Source organism: Vanacampus margaritifer, chromosome 8 (genome assembly GCF_051991255.1).
Source record: "Vanacampus margaritifer isolate UIUO_Vmar chromosome 8, RoL_Vmar_1.0, whole genome shotgun sequence".
Taxonomy (NCBI): Eukaryota; Metazoa; Chordata; class Actinopteri; order Syngnathiformes; family Syngnathidae; genus Vanacampus; species Vanacampus margaritifer.
In genome coordinates, this window is record NC_135439.1 from 1,637,689 (window position 1) to 1,660,889 (window position 23,201).

Consider the following 23,201-nt stretch of genomic DNA (forward strand, 5'->3'; position numbering starts at 1 on the left):
AAAACGCTTTTTCAAGTGTTTGAGAAAAATCTCTCCGGTTTATATTTTCAAAAGGTGCGCCTTCACGAAGAAAATGTATTACAAAAACTATTGCAATAGATAACAAAAAATAGGATAAAAACATAATAAGAACATATTTGACAAAAATAGAGGAAAAAAAGGAAAAAATATTTGAACAAATAATTAGGAAAATTTCAAAAAAAAAAGAAGTAGCAGAAAATCCTCAAATCACTTAAAAAAAATACAAATAAGGCAAAAAAAATCACATTAAAAAGTGAGAATTTTTTTTTTTTCAATGAGCCAAAAATAATCGCCTCCCGTTATGAGTAAAATAAGATGGGCTGCCCTGGTAGCACCGTCTGCCATTTTCTCCGGTTACTTTTATTGTGAAGGTCCACATGCTTTCTTGGCTTCCTGTTGCTTAAAGTCATCGTCACGCCTCCACCCCGGCTGTCTGCTGCGCTTTTCCCTTCCGGGGACGAGCACATCCAATTATTATTTTTTTGTCTCGTCTCGCCTGCTCAAAGCAAATCAAAGACAGGCAACGCTTCACTTCAGGCAGCATGCTTTACTCCCCTTTCTGGAACTTGGGTTTCGGTTGAAGTCCCGCCGTCCGCTGAACGACTTTCCAGCAACATCACCAGGTGGAAAGAACGTCATTCATTTTGACGGCGCTGCTGATTTATTTCATTGAATAAAATACATTAAAAATATGTTTATTAGAATTTTTTTAACTTGTTTAAAAAAAGAATTACAACAGAATAATATTTTTTATAATTCAGTAATAGATGCATCAAAATAAAAATATTTTTTTCTAAATTTATTTTTTAATTTAAATTTTATTAAAAAATGAACACAATTCAATCAATTGAAAGGACCTTTGTGCAGTTTGTCACTTTTTTACTCGTGACTGCCACCTCTGGCCCAAAGCGTAACTGCAGCATCTGTGTCAGGCTCATTCATGGTGCACGTGCGAATACGTGCACGATCTTAAGTGGGGACGCGCATGACGTCACCCTCCACCACTCCCCAAACAAACTTGAGTGTTATGTAGAAAAGGCGACTATATTAGCTTTTTAAACGGCACAATGAACTTTTAAATTTTGTTTTTTTTTTAAATAAAAAATAAAAATATGTACATAAAAAAAGTTTTATTAAAACCAAATAAAAAAATTCATAATTTTTTAAAATTTTTTTTAATATAAGATAAACCCACGTATAATATTTTTAAATTAATATTGGTTGAAAAAAATGCTTCAAATGTTATTGGAAATTGACCAAGCTCAAGGTAATTATTACAAGATTTATTTTTCTTTATTTCCTACATTTAAGGTACTATAAAACAGTACATTTCTAGTCAATGCAGAGAAACAAAACTAGGGTAAAAAAAGATAATTAGAACAGACATTTCTGGCAACAAAAAAAAATAAAATCTATATACAATTAGTATATGCTGTGGTCCCTTTTTCACTTTTGTGGTCCTTTTGCAAACGTTTTCAGTTCAAAAGTTATCGAAGAAGGTTAGAAAGAGGACACGACATCTTTAAATGTTGATCAAAATTATTTTTCAACAAACACCGGGAACCGCTGTCAAGTGTGTATTCCTCAGAAACGACTTTTCAGGGTGGGAAAAAGTGCGTGTGTGCCAAATGGGGATGTTTCTCTGTGTCGACGTCCTCCCGGAACGGAAGAATTTGAGGAAGAAGGAAAATCCCAATCAATCCGCAGGCGTCACAAAACTGTGGAAAAAACACAAAAGTTCCTGGTGTGCCTGAATTCCAAACGCATCGTCCTTCCCGCTGGTTACCATGGCAACTGACATCCCAGAATGTACATTGGAGAATTTGGTGGGTTACAGCGAGGCCACGGGTTCCAGCCCCGCCTTTCGCTCAAAGTGGTGCAGTTCTGCTTTACACACCGTGGGGGCGCCGCAGCCCAGAGACATGACAATCGGCGGCTCCTCGTCTCCTACGTGACAAACCAAAAAGTCGTGAGGATGCCAATCTTAAGCGGTCGCGGCGTCCCTATCGGCGCGAGAGCTTACCCAAGCCGGACGAGGACGACTCGCTCTCCGCCAGGGACGAGGAGTCGGCGTGCTCGTGGGACAGGCCGTCCATCAGGGGGATGGACAGTTCCGAGGACGGCACCGACGACTCGTAGATGCCTGAGTCGCGGGGGGGCGGCGGCGGCGGCTCAGGGGAGGCGGGGCCACCTGCCGCTTCCACAGGGGGGACGTCCTCTTCGTCCTCGTCCTGGAGGACGCACGGCAAGCGGGACGGTTCCTCCGGGAAGATTACGGAGGAGGTTCTAAATGAGACAGAACAATATTAAAGATGTGACCTCCCCCAAGGAGCTTGTAGGGGTCAAACAATTAGATTTTTCTATTCAATATTATTGTGATGAAAGTTAAGTATGATGATGTCATTGATATTTTTCAACCATAGTACAGTGGACCGGGCCAGCCTATGAATACTGAAAATAATTGCCAACTTTTATAATTTCATTAAAATAAACACCCGATTATCCACTCCCCTACCACGTGCAAGTATTTCAGTCATCTTGTTAATGAAGAAAAAAAACGGCCAGCAGGTGGCAGCTGAGTATAAGAGATCAACCAGGGTCATGTTGCAAAAAGTTCTTTTTGCCAATGTTTTCCACCAGGAATGTGAATATTGATGAAACTTAAATATATTCTAATGCTAATTGCTGCAAAACAGAAACAGATCGAAATATACTTTTTTTTCCTGATGAAAGAAGAGGCAATTTTTTTCTTTTGGTAGGTCACATGTTTTTATAGCAATAGAACACAATATTATGTTGGCTTTACAAAATCAGTCAAAATCCAATAAAACAGACAGGAGCGAAGGGGCTTGCTCCGGTGGAAATGGCTGCCAGTGGATGAGTTAAAAATATGCATAAATATACTTTAACAAATGTATGCTTGTGTTAGAAAACGTTTGTCAGGTGCCTAAACTTGTCCGACTTCGACAGTATTAACATTTCTGTCCCTCACAATCGACGTGAAAAGCTGCCATTCATTACATAATCTTGATCTTGTACTCAAAAGCTGCGCCGATCTCAAAGTGAGGTGATGCTGCCATCTACTGGCACTTGTTTGTCATTACAGTGCTTTACAAAATGAAATTGCTCAGACGAGCTGGGCGGGCGAATAGAATTTCCAGAGTCTGTATTTACCTGGAGGTGCGTTCCAGCCTGGATGGAGATCCCTGCGGAAGCGCTGGAGCGAGACTGGGAGCAGGACTGGGAAGAGAACCAGCAACAGGACCGGGACTCAGGCTGGGTCCGAGGCTGAGGTTGAAGCTGATGGCGGGGCCGGGGGCGAGCGAAAGCGCGTTCTTCCTGGGCGTCCCCTCGCCGCTTTCGGGCGTCTTCACCAGCACTTCGTTCAGAAGCAGGCCGCCGTCCTGCCGGGAGGACGAGGTGGGCGCCTCGTCGTCCCGGGGCGACGAACAGGGGGCGGCGGGCTTCTGGAACCAGTCCGGGTTCTGGCTGATGTGCTGGTGCATGTTGCAGATGGCCACGTAGAGCGAGCGGCCCGACTTGCTGCGGAAGTAGTTCCTGCGCGAGATGTTGAGCGGCTGCGAGTCGCGCTCGGCCAGACCCGAGTGCCCCGAGTGCAGGCGAGCGAACAGCTGAGGCAGCTGGTCCATCAGCTTGAACCTCAACACAAGTACACAAAATCGAGGTCTACATGAAAGGCTGCATTATGAGACCAGCGCAGCAGCTGCGTTTCTTTTGCATCCACAAGGAAATCAAGATTCATTTCACTTCATTTTAGAAATTCAAGCATAAAACAATTGTTCATAATAATGAAAACATCTTTGGAAGAGTAAGAATGCTCCACTATTATATAACTATGTATTCTCATTAATATTAAATTAATGTAAACATGAAAAAAAATCCATCTAAATTTAATACAATTGGAATTTAACATTTAATACCGTATAAAACAAAATTATTATTTTTTACATTTTTCATTGAATTTTTTTTAGTCAAATAATAAACATTTATATAATAATAAATCTGAGTCAAATAATTTAAAGAAAAATGTTAATTTATTTTTAAAGTAAGTGTTAATATTTTATGGTTTATTTATTCATAATAAAAAATATACATAGACACAAAATAATTTGAATTGGTGTCTGTTTAAAATTAAAACATGTGTATTTTATTTTTATGATTACATAAATTATAAAATATTTATATATATATATACTGATTATAATTGTTAAATTGTCAGTTTTTAATGAAATATATATTTTTTAGAAGAATAAAAATATACAACTTAAAAACATTTGTATAATTTATTTAAATTAATATAAAATGGGAACGGATTTTAGTGTGCCCCTATTGCACAAGTTAGTAAATAGGTCACATGACCCGGAAGCTATTGAGCTAAAATGCTCATTTTTATGTGTTAAAATTGATAGAAACCCTTGAGAGAAGCGAGTGAAATGGAAATTCAAATTCAATGCCACAAACGAGCATGTCTGATCTTTTCTTGCGTACCTGGGAGCCAGACTGAGGACGGTGGGAATGTCGCTCTCGGTGGAATAGTCGAAGTAGACGGCCATGAAGCGATGGAGCTCGCGGGCGTGGCGGCGCTCCTCGCTCTCCTGGCACTTGGCCTGGCGCAACTTCTCCGCGATCATGGCCACGCCCACCACAAACAGGTCGCCGCCGGAACCCACCGACGGGCAACCGACGTCGCGGCCGTTGCCGCGGCGGCCCGCCGGCGTCTTTCCTCGGCGGCTCTTCCTCTCCACGAAGTAGCTGGCGGGGCAAATCATTTGATATGAGGCCAGCAGATGCTAACGGAAGTAGCATGTAGCGGTCACGAGGATTGGAAACGTTTATATTGAGAGTGATTTTGCACCATCTAGCGATTAATGACCGCCCCTTCATTGGAAAGCCTGTATTGGGGGAATTCCAGTCGCAACGCAGCAGAAACGTCCACACTAAAATTTTGCAGTATTAAATGGAATAATAATTCTTTTATTTGTGGACACTGCCGTCAAGTTGTATTTTACAATTTTAAAAATGTACAGAATTTCACAAGTCACTTCATGTTAAAGATTAGATAGCTCTTAATATGAAAAGAAAAATGTCACCAATGTCTTACAAATGCCATCTAGTGGTAGAAAAATGACCTCAACATAAATCAATATCACACTCGTTTTTTGCTGTACGGTGCATCTTTTTCATTTTAACTCAAATTCACGAATTATGAAATTACTTTATCAATGACTGAAAGATGCAGCCATTTTAGTTTTAATTTTTCTGATCTAAACCTAAAATTAAAGATTAATCGTGAGTTAACTCTTGAAGTCGTGCAATTACGATTAAAATGAATTACCTGACACCCCTTGAAAATATACATTCGTCTATTTAGCTAGCAGCCATCCATCATCTGTCTCTCCACAGGGTAGAAGGAGAAGAAGAAGAAGGGAGGAGGAGAAAGAGAAGAAAAAGGAAGAGGAGGAGAAGGAGGAAGTACCGAAGTCCTTTGGAGCAGACGGTGATGATGAAGTTTGCTTCGTCCAGTTGCCTGCTGAGCCACGACATCGGACCTTCCCTGCACATCTCCAGATGTTCCCACAAGTCCAGCGCCACCTGACCACCGACACGATTGACAGGTGAGGGCAAAGAAGAGTGACAGGCGGGACTGGCCCCTCCCGTCTGGCGCACTCGGCCGCCTTTTGTCACCTCGCAGCCGCAGAAGTCCTGCAGGAAGTAGGCGAAGCTCTGTATGACTCCGGCGTGCTTGGCGCCGTCGCGATCCGAGTAGCAGATGAAGACTTTGGGGCGGGGCCACGGCCTCTCGGCGTTCAACGCCGCGCTCTGATTGGACGATTCGCTGGTCTCCTCGTCCAGCTGGCTGTAGATGTTCTCTAACGGGGTCAGGCCACCGATTAACATTTCAAAAGGTTTGCTTTTTTTCCTTTGGATTTCTCGGCTGACTGTATCACTTTGAAAACGCACTTCCTGTTCCACCTGGTACGACAGGTCATCAAGCGAAAGACGCTTTTCTCTCACCTTGCTGCTTCTTACGGCACATGACTGTGAAGAGTGTGGCTAAGGCCGACATGATGACCAGCGGCACCGTGATGGCCATGGCGCGGATAGGCCCCGCCCACGGGGAGTGCACTGTAGCGTGACAAAAATGCACCATTCTTAAGATCAAGCACAACATCCACAGTACACGTTACATACTGCATATGCAGACATAAATAGTGTTGTCATGATACCAAAATTCTGACTTCGGTATTGAGTAACATTAGGCAACCTTTGGCACACTCAAAGTACACCACCAGTACTGAAAATCTCTGGTATCGTTTCTTTAAGATGGGGAGTATCGTGGTAGTTTTGTAGGACCGATATACTGAGCAACCCTCTATATATATATATATATATTTTGTAAAAATTGATTTCATTTTTGTAATTTAATGTACCGTATTACTAAATCAAAATAATAATTTATTATTGCATTGTATGAATGGGTAAGATACAAATGTTATTGGACAAAAACAATAGTGATCAATATATCTATCATAAATACTTTTTGAACATGTGATTTCATTTTATTTTTAATCATAAAATTGTTAGATTTGATAAAACTCAAGATAAAATATTTGCAGAAATTAAAACAATTTCAAAGATAGTAAAAACAAAGTTTTTATTATTTTTTTAATAAATTATGAATGTAATATGTATTATGAATTCTAATATTCATCATGAAATTAGGAATATATAAAAAATAAATTAAATGTATTTGGTAAAATTATGTCATTTTCTGAACGTATTAATTATTATTTTTTATACATAGAAATAGATATATTTTACAAAATAATTCCCAGTAATTGTATTAATTTAAAAAATCTGGAAAATAAATTATTTATTAAAATTAGTGGCATATTCAATAAAACTTAGGATAATATAAGTATTTGTAGAAATTAAAACAATTTAACGAAAGTTAAAAAGAGTTTTATTTTTATTATATTAAAGTAAATTATGAAAGTAATATGTATTATAATTTTAATATGTATTATGAAATGATTAATATATAAAAAGTAAATTAAATGTATTTGGTAAAAAATTTGGTAATTTTCTGAATATATTTATATGATAATTACAAAATATTTATACATAGAAATATAGATATATTTTACAAAATATTTCCCAGTAATTGAATGAATTAAAAAATATATATATTGAAAAAAAACGATTTTTTAAATTTAGTGGTAAATGAAATGTTTTGGTATAAAAAATTCTAAACAAACAAAAACAAAAAATCCAGCCAGTGACAACAATTCCTTGGGGGAGGCAATAAGCCTGCGTGCGCCTCACCTTGGCTGACGTAAAACTGCGTTTGCCTCCTAGTGGTGTTGCTTTCATCTCGTACCTGCCGCACAAAAAGTACATTCACACTTTACAAAGGTGGCAAACACCTCAGTTGACAAGCGGCGTGTGCGTCTACTTCGATGCTGTAGGTCCCCGGCGTGACGTCCTGCAGGATGCACGTGGTTTTCACCTGGTTGGCGTCCTGCAAACACATTTCATTGGCATCGAGCCCACTTTCGAGCATAATCAAAAGTCTCCGTGTTGGGACTCGGCGTGGTCGTACGGGCTTGCAGCGCTGCAGTCTGAAGGGTCCGTCCTGGCGCAGCTTGAAGTAAACGTAGTAAAAGTTGAAGGCGAAGGAAGGCGGGGCCTGCTCGAAGCTGACGCGGAGCTTGGATCCCAGCTGGGACACGCTCAGCGTTTTGGGCTTCCAGACTGCAACAACCGAGAAAAAACTCAATTTTCAAGTGTCACTTCGCGGCCAGCTCAAGTTTCCATTTTCAACACTTTCAATTGGTTAATAATACGTAAACCGAACAGAGAATTGAGCAATTGTATTGATTTGCGCAAAAAGAAAAAAAAAATACCATATTTGGACACGGAGGGTGAAAACAGATTTGTCAGCTCATTGGAATTACCAGGATGTCCCCGTAAATTGGTCAGAAAATGTGACCAGAGTCAAATAATGAAAATGACTGAACATTGAAAATACTCATTTTACATTATCTGCCAAGAAAACACACACACACACACAAATACACACGTGTTCACGGTTATGACGACAACGGCGAGGAACTTACATGGTTTACAGACCAGGTTTTCTGAGCCCAGCAGGACTTCACAGGCTGCAGCGTAACAACACACACACACACACGTTAAAACGCACACACTAATTGGGCTGTGTTAAACACTAAAGCGACTTGCGCTTACAGTTTGTCCTGAGGAAAGACGGCGGGAAGAAACTGTCGTTCATCAGCGTGGGGAAAGGAACAACGCGGACCATGTAGTCCGTGTCGAAGCTCAGGCCGCTGAACGGCTGACTGCTCAGCTTCTGCAACAAGTTCGTTGTTTGTGAATAAGTTACACCTTCACTACATTAGACACTACTCATGATTAGTTGCAAACATTTTAGGTATGCATCAGGCAGGCATGTGCTTCAATATAAAAGCACATTGGTAGGGAAACTGTTCTTACTGCTGCTAATGATTTATTTGCCATCATACAATATTTTCTGCATGTTTATTGAGTGCAATAGCTAATAAGCTAGCATCCAAAAAATGCAGCGAAACTTATTGTATTGTATTATGTGCTTTTATTTTGAAGGTCTGACATCTGACAGGATGCGGTGCGTCGATGTTGCCAAGCAGACCGGGAATGTTATCATTGCCCTGAGTTGTTACGCCTACCTTCACGGCTTTCTGTGACCCTTCCGGTCTCTGTTGCAATTCATTTGCGAGTATTACATTGAAAAGCTCAATAAGCGCCAAAAATGAGTGCACGTTTGTCTCACCGTGTTCTTGTAGGAGAAGTTGAGCTGTCGCGGGTCTTTGAGGATGAGATGCTGGCATCGTTTCCCGTCAGGATTCTTGTCCTCCAGATACACTCGGAAGCCTTTGATGTGTTCGATTCCTGCACAAACACAGCAGGAAGTTCAGCTGTCTATCTAACATCACTTGTTGCTAGGCAGAATTCCAAATTCAAGAAATACAAATGTTTTAAATTGTACTTTTTGTTTCAACTCAATGGACGTGTGGACATACACAGAGACTTCCTGTTCCTCCGTAAGCTGCACTTATATTAATCGTTCTGCGCAGAGGATAAAGCAATAACAACATCCTCACTTCACTGGGTTGTGTGTAAAAGGCAAGCGTTCCAAATGCCCAATTTTGCAGGATGACTGTGTGAAAGCGGCTCGTTTCTTTGACAGAGGTCCTCTTCTCCTCGACCCCCTCCCATCAAATTGCGCTTTACCCCCTCGGCTTCTTCTTCCACGCTAAGGCCCCCCCCCCCCCCCAAACCCCGGTTCCTCCACCTGTGCCCCCCAGCCCACTCATCCGCCCTCATTCTCTTTCATCCCCCCCTCAAAGCCTCTTTGACTCTTGTAATGAAAGCTTTCCATGCACGGGACATGTTGTTCTCATTAGCCTGACAGCAGAACAGGTTTTTCCCGTCTCCGGGCAGATTCCTGGGCACCTTTCCCAATTCCTTCCTTCTGTCCTTCCTTCACTCCTTAATGGCCGACTTTCTCAGGCTTTGACCTCAGCCACAGTTACTTCCAAAATGTGTAGCAGTTAAAATATATATATATATATTTTTTTAAAAGTCATGTGGCCAGATATGAATTCTTTGTGGTGCTCCAATAATTGACATGACAGAAGAGTCACACAGCGAGGTTCAACACATGGAAGTCACATGAGTGAAGAGAACCACAGATGATTTTAATGAAGTCAGCGTAGCGTTTTATAGGTTGCAAAGTGGACATGACCTGAAGAAAGATGCATCCTGACGTTATAATGGGTGAAATATGTCCGCAATGTTATTAATAATGCCTTACATTCACGCATCACAGCAAAAATGACAACAACTCATTTTGTTAAGTAATTATGTTACTTTTTGTGTTGGGTAAAATAGGTTGCTTGTTGCTAGGCAGAATTTCAAGTAAGAAAAAAGTAAGGATGCCCAGAAGGTTGCTTGTTGCTAGGCAGAATTTCAAGTAAGAAAAAAAGTAAGGATGCCCAGAAGGTTGCTTGTTGCTAGGCAGAATTTCAAGTAAGAAAAAAGTAAGGATGCCCAGAAGGTTGCTTGTTGCTAGGCAGGATTTCAAGTAAGAAAAAAGTAAGGATGCTTGTTGCTGGGCAGAATTCCAAATTCAATAAATAAAAATTTTGCTCAGCTGCTGGTTGCTAGGGAGAATTTTCAGATCAATAAATTACAAATTTTCAGGCCACTTGTTGCCAGGCATTAGTTTTGAGTTCAATAAATACAAACTTTGTTCTGCCACTTTTGCTCCAAAGCAGAATTCCGACTGCTGAATTTCGAATTCAACGAACACACATTTTTGCTAAAGTTTTTCTTGCCTCGCCTAATTTGAAGTTCAAATATACATTTTAAAAAATATTTAAAATAAATAAATAATAAATAAATACATTTTAAATCACTGGGGAGGTGTTCCGGGCATGTCCTACCGGCGGGAGGCCCCGGGGACGACCCAGGACACGCTGGAGAGACGACGTCTCTCGGCTGGCCTGGGAACGTCTTGGGATCCCGTCGGAGGAGCTGGCTGAAGTGGCTGAGGAGAGGGAAGTCTGGGCTTCCCTGCTAAAGCTGCTGCCCCCGCGACCCGACCCCGGATAAGCGGAATTGAAGACGGAACGGAACGAACATTTAAAAAAAATTTTTTTAAAAATTAACAGAAATAAAAGTTCACTTTTTATTTTTATTTTTAAGCTTGGCAAAATTCAAACAAATCTCCCTGGAGTTGTTGCTAAGCAAAATTTTGAGTATAATTTTGTTTTTAGGTAGAATTGTGAGTTCACTAATTACATATTTTGCAAGGTCATTTTCCAAGCCCAATTGAAAAAAATGACAACTAAACAGCAGTATACATCGAGCCTTCACGCATGCCTCACAAAGCAGGGACGGGACATGCAGAACAGCGAGAACGCAAACTAAAATGTGAAATGATTTCATTATATTTCATCAGGGAAAAATGCCAGCCTCTTTTGAAGTGCTTGCAAAAGTAGGACGCTGAGTGAGCGGGACGACTGACGGGGGAAGGAGAGAGTCGTCTCGTTGTTCGGCCATCGCCGGCACGCCAAATACTTGCGCGGGATTTTTGGGTCTCTCGGTGGGAAAACAATCGGCTGCATTGTCACAGTCGGGAGCTTCAGGTTACACACACACAAATGCGCACACACATTCCTTGGCATTCACATGGAGGTAGTGAGTGTTGATCAAAGCGACATACGTTGACATCCTTGCATGTGAAACATCCTTTGTGTCGGAAAAAAAATTGTCCAAGGTCCTTCAGGGCTCCCAGTTGAATACATTTTTTGATACGTTATTGTGCATTTTGGGCAACATTTGATTAATTTGAACTCATTTGCTCCCAAAAACGTAAAAATATGTTCTATTTTAAATGTTTTAAGTGTCCCAAAGATGTATTTATACGTTTAACTCTGACTGCCAGACGTTTTCAGAAAAGGGATGCCGTGGGTGCCAGCCGATTTAAGCATTTTGACTGATCTTTTGACTGATCTTTCAAGGTCCACAGAAAATTATGTGTTTGGACTATGGAAACACACATACTACCAAATGAAAGATTGGACTCTCATCTTTCATCAGAAAAAAAAAAGTTTGTTTCTACCTTATTCCCTTTTTGAGTAATCAACAATAGAAAATGGTTAGTTTCACCTCTGTTTTGAAACAAACGTCTTTTAACGTCTTTGGCACTCCTCCATAGGATTTTACTAAACGTTATTTAACGTTTTTGGCAGTCAAAGAGTTTAAAAAAAAAAAAAGTTTTTTCTTTGATGCAGCCTCTGAACTGCAGAGAATGAGTGAAGCTAGGGTTTCAAACCAGAGTTAAGTTTTAAAATTGGGGTTTGAAGACATGGTTATGGTTTCAAATCAGGCTTAGGGCTCCACGTTAGGGTTTCAAGGCAAATCTACAATTTCACATTATGCTTTCAAGCTACGGTAGGGTTTTAAGTTAGGGTTTGAGAACCGAGTTAGCATTTCAATTTGGGTTTTCAAGTCAGGGGTAATTTCAAAGTAGGGTGTAATGCAGGGTTATGGTTTTCAAAATGAGGATTTCATGTTAGGGTAAAACCAAAGGCTGGGATTTCAAACCAGGGTTTAAAGACAGGGTTAGCATTTTAGATTAGCGTTTGGAGCAAATATCAGGCTTTCAAGACAAGGTTTGAAATGAGGTTTTCAAGACAGTCTCAGGATGGATGGCCATTGTGAGGATATGCCACAAACACACACACACACGTAGACACAGGTAGGCACACCGCTATAGCGCACCTAGCGGACTGGCAGACCAGTGGACCACGACTCCGGCTTGTTGGTCGCAGGCCAGATGCGTGAAGGAGACGTTGGCCACCTCGTGGATGACGTGTTTGCCCAGCGGCGAGCTCAACGAGCAGTCTGGAAAAGACACCGAAAAAAACACAAACACTGGTGTTAGCGTAACAAGCAAACGTAGCATTTTACATTCTGACTTATTAACCAGGTCTTAAAACCCTGATGTGAAATCCTAACCCTGTCTTGAAATCCTAATTTGAAACCCTAACCTTCTGCTTAAAACTCCAACTTGATGCCCAATGTTGAAAACCACATTGTGAACAAAGAGTCTTTGTGTGGTAAAAAAACGAAGCTTGAGCAAGAGTGAAGAGGAAGGAGGGCGGGAGCTCAGACACGACTCGCTGCTCCTCTTTGACGGAGGTGGAAAGGGGGTCGGAAGGGGGGGGGTGGGGCGGTGTTTGGCGTCCTGCTGCTTAGGAAGGATGGATGAACGCTTTCAGGTCGGCGGATGCAACACGAGTCACTGATCTGCTTCCGAAAAGACGAAGGAGGAGGAGGGTCATGTTCAGGGCCGAAGGAGAAGGTCAAACAGATGCTAAGCTAATTAGCATAACGGTTAGCCACTAGCGACCGTGCACTTTATATAATCGCGGCCCCTCAAAAGTTAACTAAAAATACTTAGAACCCTGAGCAGGCGTATAATAATTTTGGATTTTTCATTATGAAGATCCGAACGGACGTCACGTGACTACTTGACTTGACTCAAATGACTACTTGGCCTTCCTTCTTCCGTATGGAAATGCAGCAACACCAAAATCAAAACATTTCAAATGATACGAATAGACACAAAGGACATTTTCGCTATCATTATTTAGTTAGTTGTATAAAAAGTAAGCTGTAGTTTCGGCTAGTTTTCTTATTTTTTAAGCATTTTAATTTTGATTTTATTTCATTAATGATATTGTTTCTTTCAGTTTTAGTTATTTTGTCAGTTTTTGTAAATTATAATAATAATAATGGCTCCTGGCGTCACTTTAAATGAGAGACACGATATTGGCTGGACACGCAGGAAAAAGTCACAAGTAGCCTTGCCGGGAAATCTAACAGGAAGTCGGCCATTTTAGTTTGAAGCAGCCATTCCTTCCTTCCGCCTCGCGGAAAGTTTCACATCAAGTCCAAACCAGAAACCAGATTCACGGATCGGTCGGAGGACATTACGGGATGCGCCAAAAGGTTTCAAGGGCTCCTGCTGGAAATCGAACAGGAAGTCGGCCATTTTATTGGAAGCAGGCATTACGAACAAGCCACAAAGTGGAAGTTGCGCCATTCAACACGGAATTGTGTGGACACTTTTACCATGACAAGACATGGGAAAAACGCCTCGATGCCAAAAATTTAACAATAACACGTTTGTTCAAAATGTCCTTCTTTTTGTGTGCGCGTGTGTGCTGATGTCATCACAGCCGATCATCTGTGACCGACTCAGGGGGTCAAAGTTCATTTTATCCTCTTTCATGACATCACTACCAACACAATCTTCATTTGAGGGGAAGAAGAGGCAGTGAGGTGTGTCCACACACACACACACACACACACACACACACACACACACACACACACACACACACACGAGTAACCTGGCACAAAGCGTTATTGTCATGTAAAAGCGGCTGAGGATTAAACTTCCTTCCTAACACTTTTTTTCTTTCAAGTTTGATTCTTTATCGCATAGATAGCCGACCTCTGAACCCCGACCTGCACGCTATTCACGACATCATACGAGCGTGACCTCTACCAAGGCAAACTGGAAGCCTCCGCGGTGAATGGGAAGAGCAGGTTTTATATATCGCTGCATAATGACATCATTTTTGGGCGCTTTATAAATATAGTTTGATAATATTATTAAATTATCAATCATACAAATGGATCACATAATGGAATCATTAAAAACCGACCCTGAATTCATTCAATGAATTAAAACCTGAACTTGATTTGAAACCCTACTTTTGACTTCATTTTCAAAATCCGTCTTTAAAACCCTCAACAAGTTTGTTTGAAAAAGTCAATGTACAAGTTGGGATTTGAACACGCACGCGCACGCACACACAAAATGGTGGCATGAGTGTGCGACTCGCTCATGGTCACGGACAAAAGGGCGGCCGGCCAGGAATCGGACACGGCTCAGGAACTTGACTTGAACCCACAAAAGGACAAAAGAGGAGGAAGCGGGGGTCTCCAAGTGTGCCTGTGCACGTGCCTGTGCACGTGCACGTGCGTCTAAAGGGGAACATGAGAGGAAAACAACATTGATGCTGAACTCTGACTCCCCTTTTTAGCACTAAATTTGTCATTTTTTTGTTTTTTGCAAAAAATCCATAAGTTTAGTGTGCATAAGTGTGTGTTTTTGTCATAATATGAAACTCACTGTCGCTTCTGAGCGTGACGGCCAACCTGCGACCCCCGTCGGCCCCGGGCTGCATCTGCGCGTTTGAAAGAGACAACAACATTTGTTACTATTCACAACCAGAAGCACAAAATCCAAACATTTGATGCAGCCTGGAATTTCATCAAGTTCAAGCCCCCTTTCACGCTGTCCAGTGCGTTCTGTGTGAAACTCCAAGACGGATCAATACGTTTGAAAGGGCTCTGAAGCCACAATTTTGCAGGGTGTGTGTGTGTGTGAAATTGTGTAGCTACGCTTTTATACGTCGGCTCCCATGTGGTCGCCCCCGAGGCGGTTGTTACCCACAATGCACTGGACACCTTTGAGGCACTTTTACAACTTTGACCTGCTTTGACACGCACGCACGCGCACGCACGCCATCCGGCTCGTTAGAGGTGTCAGATAATTGTAACACGTACACAACAAGCACACACAAACACCTGAAAGCCATCAGACAGATGTCCCACTGTGTGTGTGTGTGTGTGTGTGTGTGTGTGTGTTGCCTATTAGCAGCCACTGTAACTCAAGAGTTGGCGCATGCCGGCATGTGTTTGTCGTTATGAACTTGTGAAGACCCTCATTGCCCTCAAACCAAACTCACGCACACACCAACGCCACCATCGAACCATCAAACAAGCCTTTGATGCACTCACACACAATAAAAGGTGAAGGCGGGATAAATTTGTGGCATTGCGACGTGCAAATTCTTTGCCTTGTTGCCTGCCACTTTGAACCGGCGAAGTATCTTAAAATGATGGATTCGTCGCGCTCCAAATAACTCTTCAAACATCTCGCTATCAAGTTGGCGGCGCCTACGCCCTCCTCCATTTCCGCATTCCTTCAAAATAAACTTCGGCCCAAAGAGGAAGTTAGAAAAACAATGACGGAAATTGAACAAATAAATGCGTTGTCCTTTACAGATGAGATGGCAAGAACTGTGCCACACAAACACAAACACATGACCACACACATAACGCAGGTCCAAGTAGTACTTGTTGAGCTCATGATTTACGGGACAACCATGAACGCAACACAGATTTTTTTTTTTTGTGTGTAGCAGAACAAACAACCTATAAAAAGGCAGGAAGTGGACACGACCCGGTGTTCTAAAAGAGCCGCCCAACTGCTTTATAAGCAGCACTCTCACCTTGAGCCAGGAAACGTGTCCACCCTCGTCACTCGGAGACCCTCAAACTATCCGGACGTTTTTCAAAGAGACAGGTGCTGTTGCTTTTTTTCAGGTGCTTCTCTCTAATTATAATCATCCTGGATCCTGGAGCAGAAACAAAACACCTCCCACTGCCACAAACAGGACCTCGCAGTCCCTCTTAAGTCATCAAGCTAGCAAAGAAAAAAGCAAAACAGGACACCGATTGATTTGCGATTGAGCGTCGGCTGCCAGTTAGTCTGGGATGCCTACTTGTGATTGGACAAGGCCTTGGAATTCACCCACAATGGTTGATTCAAAGCACACCAACTTCCTGTTCAATTTGGGTCACGGGTCCTTGAGACTTTTTGGTGTGTCGTATTAGATGAGATAAGTATAAGATAGAAATGCCCGCAAAATTTCGCGTGCTTCCATGTCCAGGGCTTTTGAGGGAGTCATTTCCTGTTGCTTTTCAGGCATCAGTACTTGAGAATTTTGGGGGGGGGGAATTTGTTTACAATAGACGCGTCCAATCTATTTTGTGCGGATCGTTGTATGGAGGAATCACATTGAAGCCGATTCCCAAGAAGTAGTTTGCTTGGAATTCACCCAAAAAAATGGTTGCTTCAAGGCAAAATTGTTGACTTCCTGTTGGTTTTTGGGCACAATTGAACCCGAGACTCCTTAAATCTGTATTGGGGAAAAAAAAAACCCACAGAAGATGAGAAGCAATGCTTGAAGCTAAATAAGGTTAAAGCTCAGCTGAATTTCCCTGAGGGGGGGGGGGGGGGGGGTTCCCCAAACAACTTCCTGAGCTAATCACCCAACTAATTGCAGCCTGAGCTGGTGGAAGGTGCGCCGATTAATGTGAGGGGAGGAGGCCGAGACTTGGGGGGGGGGGGGGTCAAGAGGGAGGGATGACGGAAGAGGTAACGATCAGCAGGCCTGGAGGGAAGGAAAGAGGAGAAGGAGGAATCTGATTAAACAGGAAGTGGTTCAATTATGTCCGTCCAGCTCCATTTTGTTTGTGGACTCGCTTCCAGATGTGCAAGTTCAAGCCCAAAAACACGTTTGTGTAAAATGTTTGTTTAGCTTTGATCAAAAGCACTAACTGCCGAATTTGGTTCTTTTATTTTACTTTGTTCCTTCTCTTAGTAGAAACGTAGACAGACAGACAATAGCTAGCTAGCTATCATCTACATAGAAAGCTAGCTAGCTATCATCCAGACAGACAGGCAGACAATAGCTAGCTAGCTATCATCTACATAGAAAGCTAGCTAGCTATCATCCAGACAGACAGGCAGACAATAGCTAGCTAGCTATCATCTACATAGAAAGCTAGCTAGCTATCATCAGACAGACAGACAGACAATAGCTAGCTAGCTATCATCTACATAGAAAGCTAGCTAGCTATCATCCAGACAGACAGGCAGATGCTAGCTAGCTAGCTATTATCTAGACACAGAAAGACATGCACAGTGAAAATTCTAATGCCAAACCAGTCCGTGCTAAAACGTTCAAGTCCTAAAAAGCCAAAGAAAAAGCAAAACAGACAAGTTTTGCTATTATGCTGTCAGCCATTTTGTCTTGGATGCCTGCTTCCGACTGGGTCACATTTGAGAGAATTCCCTTCTAGGAGTTTGTCGACGTACCCAAGTGACTGCTTCTGACCAAAATGGCTGACTTCCTGTTCAATTCCAGGCATGGGTCCTTGAGACTTTTTCATCCGTCTTGGTGTGATGGACACATCCGCCATACGTTTTGCTAATTGGTGAAGCTGGAGCTGATTTCTTTCACTTCACAAGCAGCACTACTGAATAAGTAATGTTGCCTCTAACCAAAATGGCCGACTTCCTGTTTCAGTGACTTGCAAGGGTCCTTGGACTCTTTTGTGCATTCCATTTCATGTCCATTGGCAAAACGGCTGTCTAGGGGCTGATCTATATTTCCATTTCCATTATTTACTGTGGAGGAAAACAAGCGGATCATTTGCTGTTGTAAGAAGGTAATCCACATGCACTTTGCATACTGGGGGAAAAAAAAAAAAAACATTAAAATGGCACCGGAAAGCAGGACCTTCCTTCTTCCTGCATTTATTTTCCAGACACATCTGGAGTTGTCATGAGGTCGGCAAGTCCCCCCCAAGTGTGTGTGTGTGTGTGTGTGTAAGTTGAAAATAAAAGAAAAATTCTCAGAGTAAAGCTGTGATCAGCAGCTGTGCAGAAGGAATTAGTCCGCACAAAAGTGAGGTGCAACAATGCAACCTGAAGAAAGAAGTGTGTGTGTGTGTGTGTGTGTGTGTGTGTGTGTTCAGCCAAGCAGAGATTTCCCACCAACAGGAACAAAACCTGCAGCTTCCACCTCCTGCATGACTGCTCCTCAATAACCGCCCCCCAACAGTCCGACTCCTGCTGAGATTGTGACTCCTTTACCCCCCCCCCCCCCAAAAAAAAAAAACTCGGAACAAATCCTCCATTCCATACATCCACATGCAAAGAAAAAACAGCGTTTAATTCATCAAAGCTTTCATTGAATAGCGAAGAAAAAACAAACTTGTGCCGTAAGTACTTCTCAAAATGACTGGGGTCCATGAACCGTAGCTTGGGGTGCCCCAAATTAATTTGCAACTAATTAGTTGGTATTGTTTATTTTGTTATGTTTTGATTTCTACAAACCGGGACCGGTGCACCAATAAAACAAACTTAAGAAACCATGTCCTTATCCAATTAAAAGCTGTCATAAGAATTACAAAAACAAAAAGGTGTTGTTTTTTGTTTGTTTTTTTAAAACATTTCATTTAATATGAAACTTGCGGAATACCCATATAACCAAGATACACCAATCTGACGTCGACGCCCACCTCCTGGGGCGCCGGCATGACGCGTAGAAAAATGATGTAAATACACACCGCACCGACCCGACTATTACGGACCTTAAGCGCATATGCAGGAAGTAATTCCACTCCATACCATCGGGGGCGGTAGTCGTTATTCCTAAAGGCAACCGGAAACCTCTTTACGGGGGCGGGTTATAAAACATTGCATACCGGTGGTTACTTTTTCTCTCACGATGTCCGCCCACGCGAATGAGTTGAGTACTGTTTATCCGTGTTCGTCCCTTCCTCTTCTTGCCCCGTGCGCTGATTCGCTAGCTTAAAGCAATCAGTGATCAAATGCATCCGACGCCCGACACCGATTCTTGTCGAATTCGCTGGAAACCGCCCCCTCCCCCGATAGATTGATCGATTCTAAAAATATTCAATAGTGACAGCACTGCATGTCGCCTTTTCCTTCCCGACGTTTTGTTTTCCGTATGATTTTCCGACAGAAATCCGACGTCGCGGCGGCGAAGCCCACCCAGACATTTTATGCAAGGTTCACACGGGAAGGACGCCGAGGCACTCTGATGCCAAAAACATACAAGCCCCGGCGGTACGGGGGAGGCAGGACAGCGAGGAACCTGCCTGGAAAGTTGCAATTGCGGCCAGGAGGAAGCGGCCTGATTTTCCCTGTGCGTCCTCCTGCAGATGTTTGACAGGGGTGAAGAAAAAAAAAACACACGGCAGGATCATCCGGCTTTGTTCAACACACAAAGGGATGTTTTTTTTTCCAAAGGCGAGTGTTACAGGTACAGGTGAAAGCGGGGAATATGATCCAGGAAGCGGGATATCTAAGCCGGGATCTAAGCGGGGGTGGAGTAGCTCTGATCCACTGAGACCGGTCGCAAAAGATGAAAACATGATTGAGTGATCTTGAACGATTCTTCCAAAATGAGGCCAGCTGCGTCTTTTGCATTTTCACTTCAAGCTTCCTATAAAACAAAAAAGTCCAAGTTGTGCCAAAACCAAATTTGTCTTACAAGTCAGCTAGCTTAACGCTAACACAAACGCAAAAACGTTATAGATGCTAGCATTGTAAAAATGTCAACAATTCAGCAGTATCAGAATTCCGTTTTAAAAAAACGCTATCTGCTAGTCAACGTGATCTCTCAAAGGATTATGAAAAAAAAAAGTCAAGATTCAGCGAACAAGAACTAGACTGAGCAGCGTGGCTATGTTTCAAGTTTTTTTTCTCTGCATCGATCCAAAGTCATCAGATCAAACCGTAACCTTTGCTGAGTCTTTGTTTGAAACTGATATAAACATAAGAATTCAAGATATTAGTATTACAGTAAGATTTGGCAAACGCGACGTAAGCTAACATTAGCGCAAGCCACCGAGATAATAGCAACAAACAGCATGCTCGCTAACTATGCTAATGTCAGGAACTTATTACTTTCATAGTTATCAATAGAATCAAACATTGCTTAAAGTATTTTGTCTTTCTTGGCATGGATGAATTTTATGACACAACTCGCATCGTTCAGCAAAATCGTCAATTATGCGGTCATTTTGCCAGAAGATTGAAAAACAGCAAGCTAGCCATGAGTCCTTGCGTTTTGTTGATTAGCGAAAGCCGAAAGGCACATCGCCACCTACAGGTCTGGCATGCAAATAACGACATTCCTCTTTCTTTAGGTTGTTTCCTAAAACCCCCCACTTTTTTTTTTTAACCTACGTTCAGCACACACACTTCTAACAACTTCACACCTGTTAAATAGCAAAGGCCCAAACCCCCACATTGAGCAGCCTTTGATATGTGTGTGCGTGTGTGTTTGAGTGGGACGGTGGTTGGGGGGGGGGGGGGGGGGGTGTTGCAGGAAGGAATGTTTCAGCGGGTAAACAGTGTGAGGCTTCCTGTAGACAACACTTCAAAGGCTAAAAGGGGAAATACAGATAACGTGGACACACACGCGGAATAACAAAAGAAAGAAACTCAGAAAGCACTCACACTTCCACAGTAGGCTACTTTGTGGGGGCAACAAAAATATTTGGCCACGATAAAGATACAACAAAATGCTATCATAATTTGCGGCCACAAACGATTTATGTGTACACAAAATAATGTTAAATAAGCAAAATGGAGCGCACACAATAGAAAGGTAAACTCCTCGTCCTTCTTTCAGCATACTAGTAGAACATTTGTCTAACTTGTAACATTTATTACGTTTAACACCATTAAACCGTTGCCTCACTAGTAACATGTGGATGTCCTACTAGTAAGCCAAAATGGTTCTACAAGTGTGCAGAAATGTCATAAAGTAGTGGAAAAATACAATACGGGTAAGAATTCTACTAGTGTCCTACAAATGAAGAGTGTACTATATTATACGGTCCTTAAGATGCGTGTCAAGTTTGTATCAAGCTATTTTAGAGCATTTACTCCAACATGCTCGAAATCCATCTTAATAAAGTAAATGCAAAGAAGTACAAACTGCAAGCTAACATTAGCGCACACACACACACACACACACATTAGATGATGACCTCACCTGTGTGCAGACACACAGAAGATAACGGACAGACAGACACAAACACACCATTTAACCCCCGGAGCAAGGAAAACTTGGGAGTGCAGATAAAACAACCAAAGTCAAATCAGATGTGGGAATTTTTTTTTTCTCAAAAAGAAAAAAAAAAGAAAGATTAGTTAAGTTTTGGAAGCATGTGCTTGCCAAACATGTGTTTTTAGCCAGCGCAGCTGCTAGCAGCACATGTCACTTGGGTCCGCAGTGATCCTTGTGAGACCCCCAAAAGCAAGTGAAAGCCATCAAATGGCAGGAAGTCAGCTTTTTTTTCCTTCTTTTTTTTTTACTACCTGCAATTCACACAAAGCCACAAAACCATTGATGGTGGGCTCAATCCTTTCAGGTTGCCCACCCCCAAATTAGAACATGTACAATTGACTTTTTCAACATGCTCAGACGCACATAACAACAATCACAATATATAGTTTTGTGATTCCCATTGGAATTTTCCACATTCGAGCAACTTGGCTGAAATACATTTGACACAATTGGCTAACTAAATTACACACAAGTCGAACTGACGGCAATAAACAAGCATAATTGATTCAACATACTTTTAAATCTTTTAAGTGATGTCCACAAGTTTGCGCCGCAGTGACTACATTTTTTAAAAGAATCAACTTTTCAATTTTAAGATACGCAACAGACATTCTTGTGATTGTCCCCTGATTCAGATTATTGGGTAGAATTGCCCAAAAGCCGAAATGTAAGCAAGAAACAAGGCTAATTGGTGACAACTTTTTTAAAAATGCCAACATGTCCATAAGTTAAACGACAGCGCTGGACAATCTTTACGTGGCCACTTTTTCGAGCGGAGTTCGGCTTGGAAGGTAAGCAACAGGTTCCGACAGGTAAACTGACACGCGCCATAAACGTTTAAAAAGCCAACTTAAGTTGAATTAAACTTCATTTTCGCCTACAAGTTATCAAATTTTACGTGCAAAGTAAAAAATGCGGCGACACCTGAACACAAGACAAGCTACGCCATCAACAACAACATTCCGAAATGTGATTTTTTTTTTTTTACTTTTTTTTTGTTTCTTTTACCTTGAAGCCACATCGTTCCTGGATGATCCTCCTGTTGCCCGGAAGCGTCGCCCCGCTAGAAACATTCCACATGAGGAGTAAACCAGGGAGACACACGAAGAGGGAGCGAGGAGCCGCCATTCCTCTCCGAAGTCTCGACAACTTCTGGAGAGCAGACCAGGCAAGCGCGCCGACACCGCCGATGCGCGCTCATGCAAGCACGCGCATGCGCGTCTGTGTGCGCGTGAGAGCGAGACTGAGAGAGAGAGAGAGACAGACAGACAGACAGACAGACAGACAGACAGACAGACAGACAGAGCGCCCGTATACTCACGGTTCTCCATTGTCGGGTTTAATGGCATTTTTAAGCATTTTAAGGCTTTTAAAAATGAATTAATTGGTGTTGATTCACGTAAGGACATTTTATTTATTTAATGTTTAGTTACTTGATTGGATTTTTAATTAGCAATGGGCTCTTCTTATAGAATAAATAGTATAATGTATTCTAATTGAATTTTCAATTTAGTTGGATTTGATTTATTCAAATGAACTTTACATTACTCAATTGAATTATATAGTTGATGGATTTGATTGAGCAAAACTCAATTGTAATACCTAATTAAGGTAAGCTGATACTAAATGGAAAATATAGTATGAATTTTATTTACAAAAATATAAATATATAATTCAAAGTAACTAAAACTAATAAGAGTTTGTTTGGTGTGTGATTATGACATTTGTAAATATGGAATGATAAAATATATCCTGTGTATTTGCTCAATACAGGGT

The 23,201-nt window shown here is 41.9% G+C and overlaps 1 protein-coding gene across 3 annotated transcripts; it reads right to left on the minus strand.

Annotated features, from left to right (window-relative positions):
* Positions 1 to 1,289: 1,289 nt before the first annotated feature.
* On the minus strand, positions 1,290 to 22,669 carry il17rd (interleukin 17 receptor D). Of its 3 annotated transcripts, XM_077572359.1 has the most exons (17): positions 22,434 to 22,669; positions 14,816 to 14,870; positions 12,391 to 12,513; positions 8,873 to 8,991; positions 8,293 to 8,413; positions 8,163 to 8,207; positions 7,646 to 7,797; positions 7,499 to 7,564; positions 7,369 to 7,423; positions 6,058 to 6,168; positions 5,728 to 5,912; positions 5,519 to 5,634; positions 4,531 to 4,794; positions 3,196 to 3,681; positions 2,045 to 2,307; positions 1,808 to 1,968; positions 1,290 to 1,739 (listed from the first exon to the last, which is right to left on the minus strand). In XM_077572359.1, exons 1-16 carry the CDS (start codon positions 22,551 to 22,553, stop codon positions 1,853 to 1,855), a joined length of 2,397 nt encoding a protein of 798 aa, XP_077428485.1. In that variant the 5' UTR covers positions 22,554 to 22,669; the 3' UTR covers positions 1,290 to 1,739; positions 1,808 to 1,852. The 3 variants fall into 3 exon arrangements, with proteins under 3 accessions (XP_077428485.1, XP_077428484.1, XP_077428486.1); XM_077572358.1 differs by having other exon boundaries at positions 1,290 to 1,968; positions 22,434 to 22,668; XM_077572360.1 differs by lacking the exons at positions 12,391 to 12,513; positions 14,816 to 14,870; positions 22,434 to 22,669 and adding an exon at positions 9,123 to 9,301 and having other exon boundaries at positions 1,290 to 1,968.
* Positions 22,670 to 23,201: the final 532 nt, after the last annotated feature.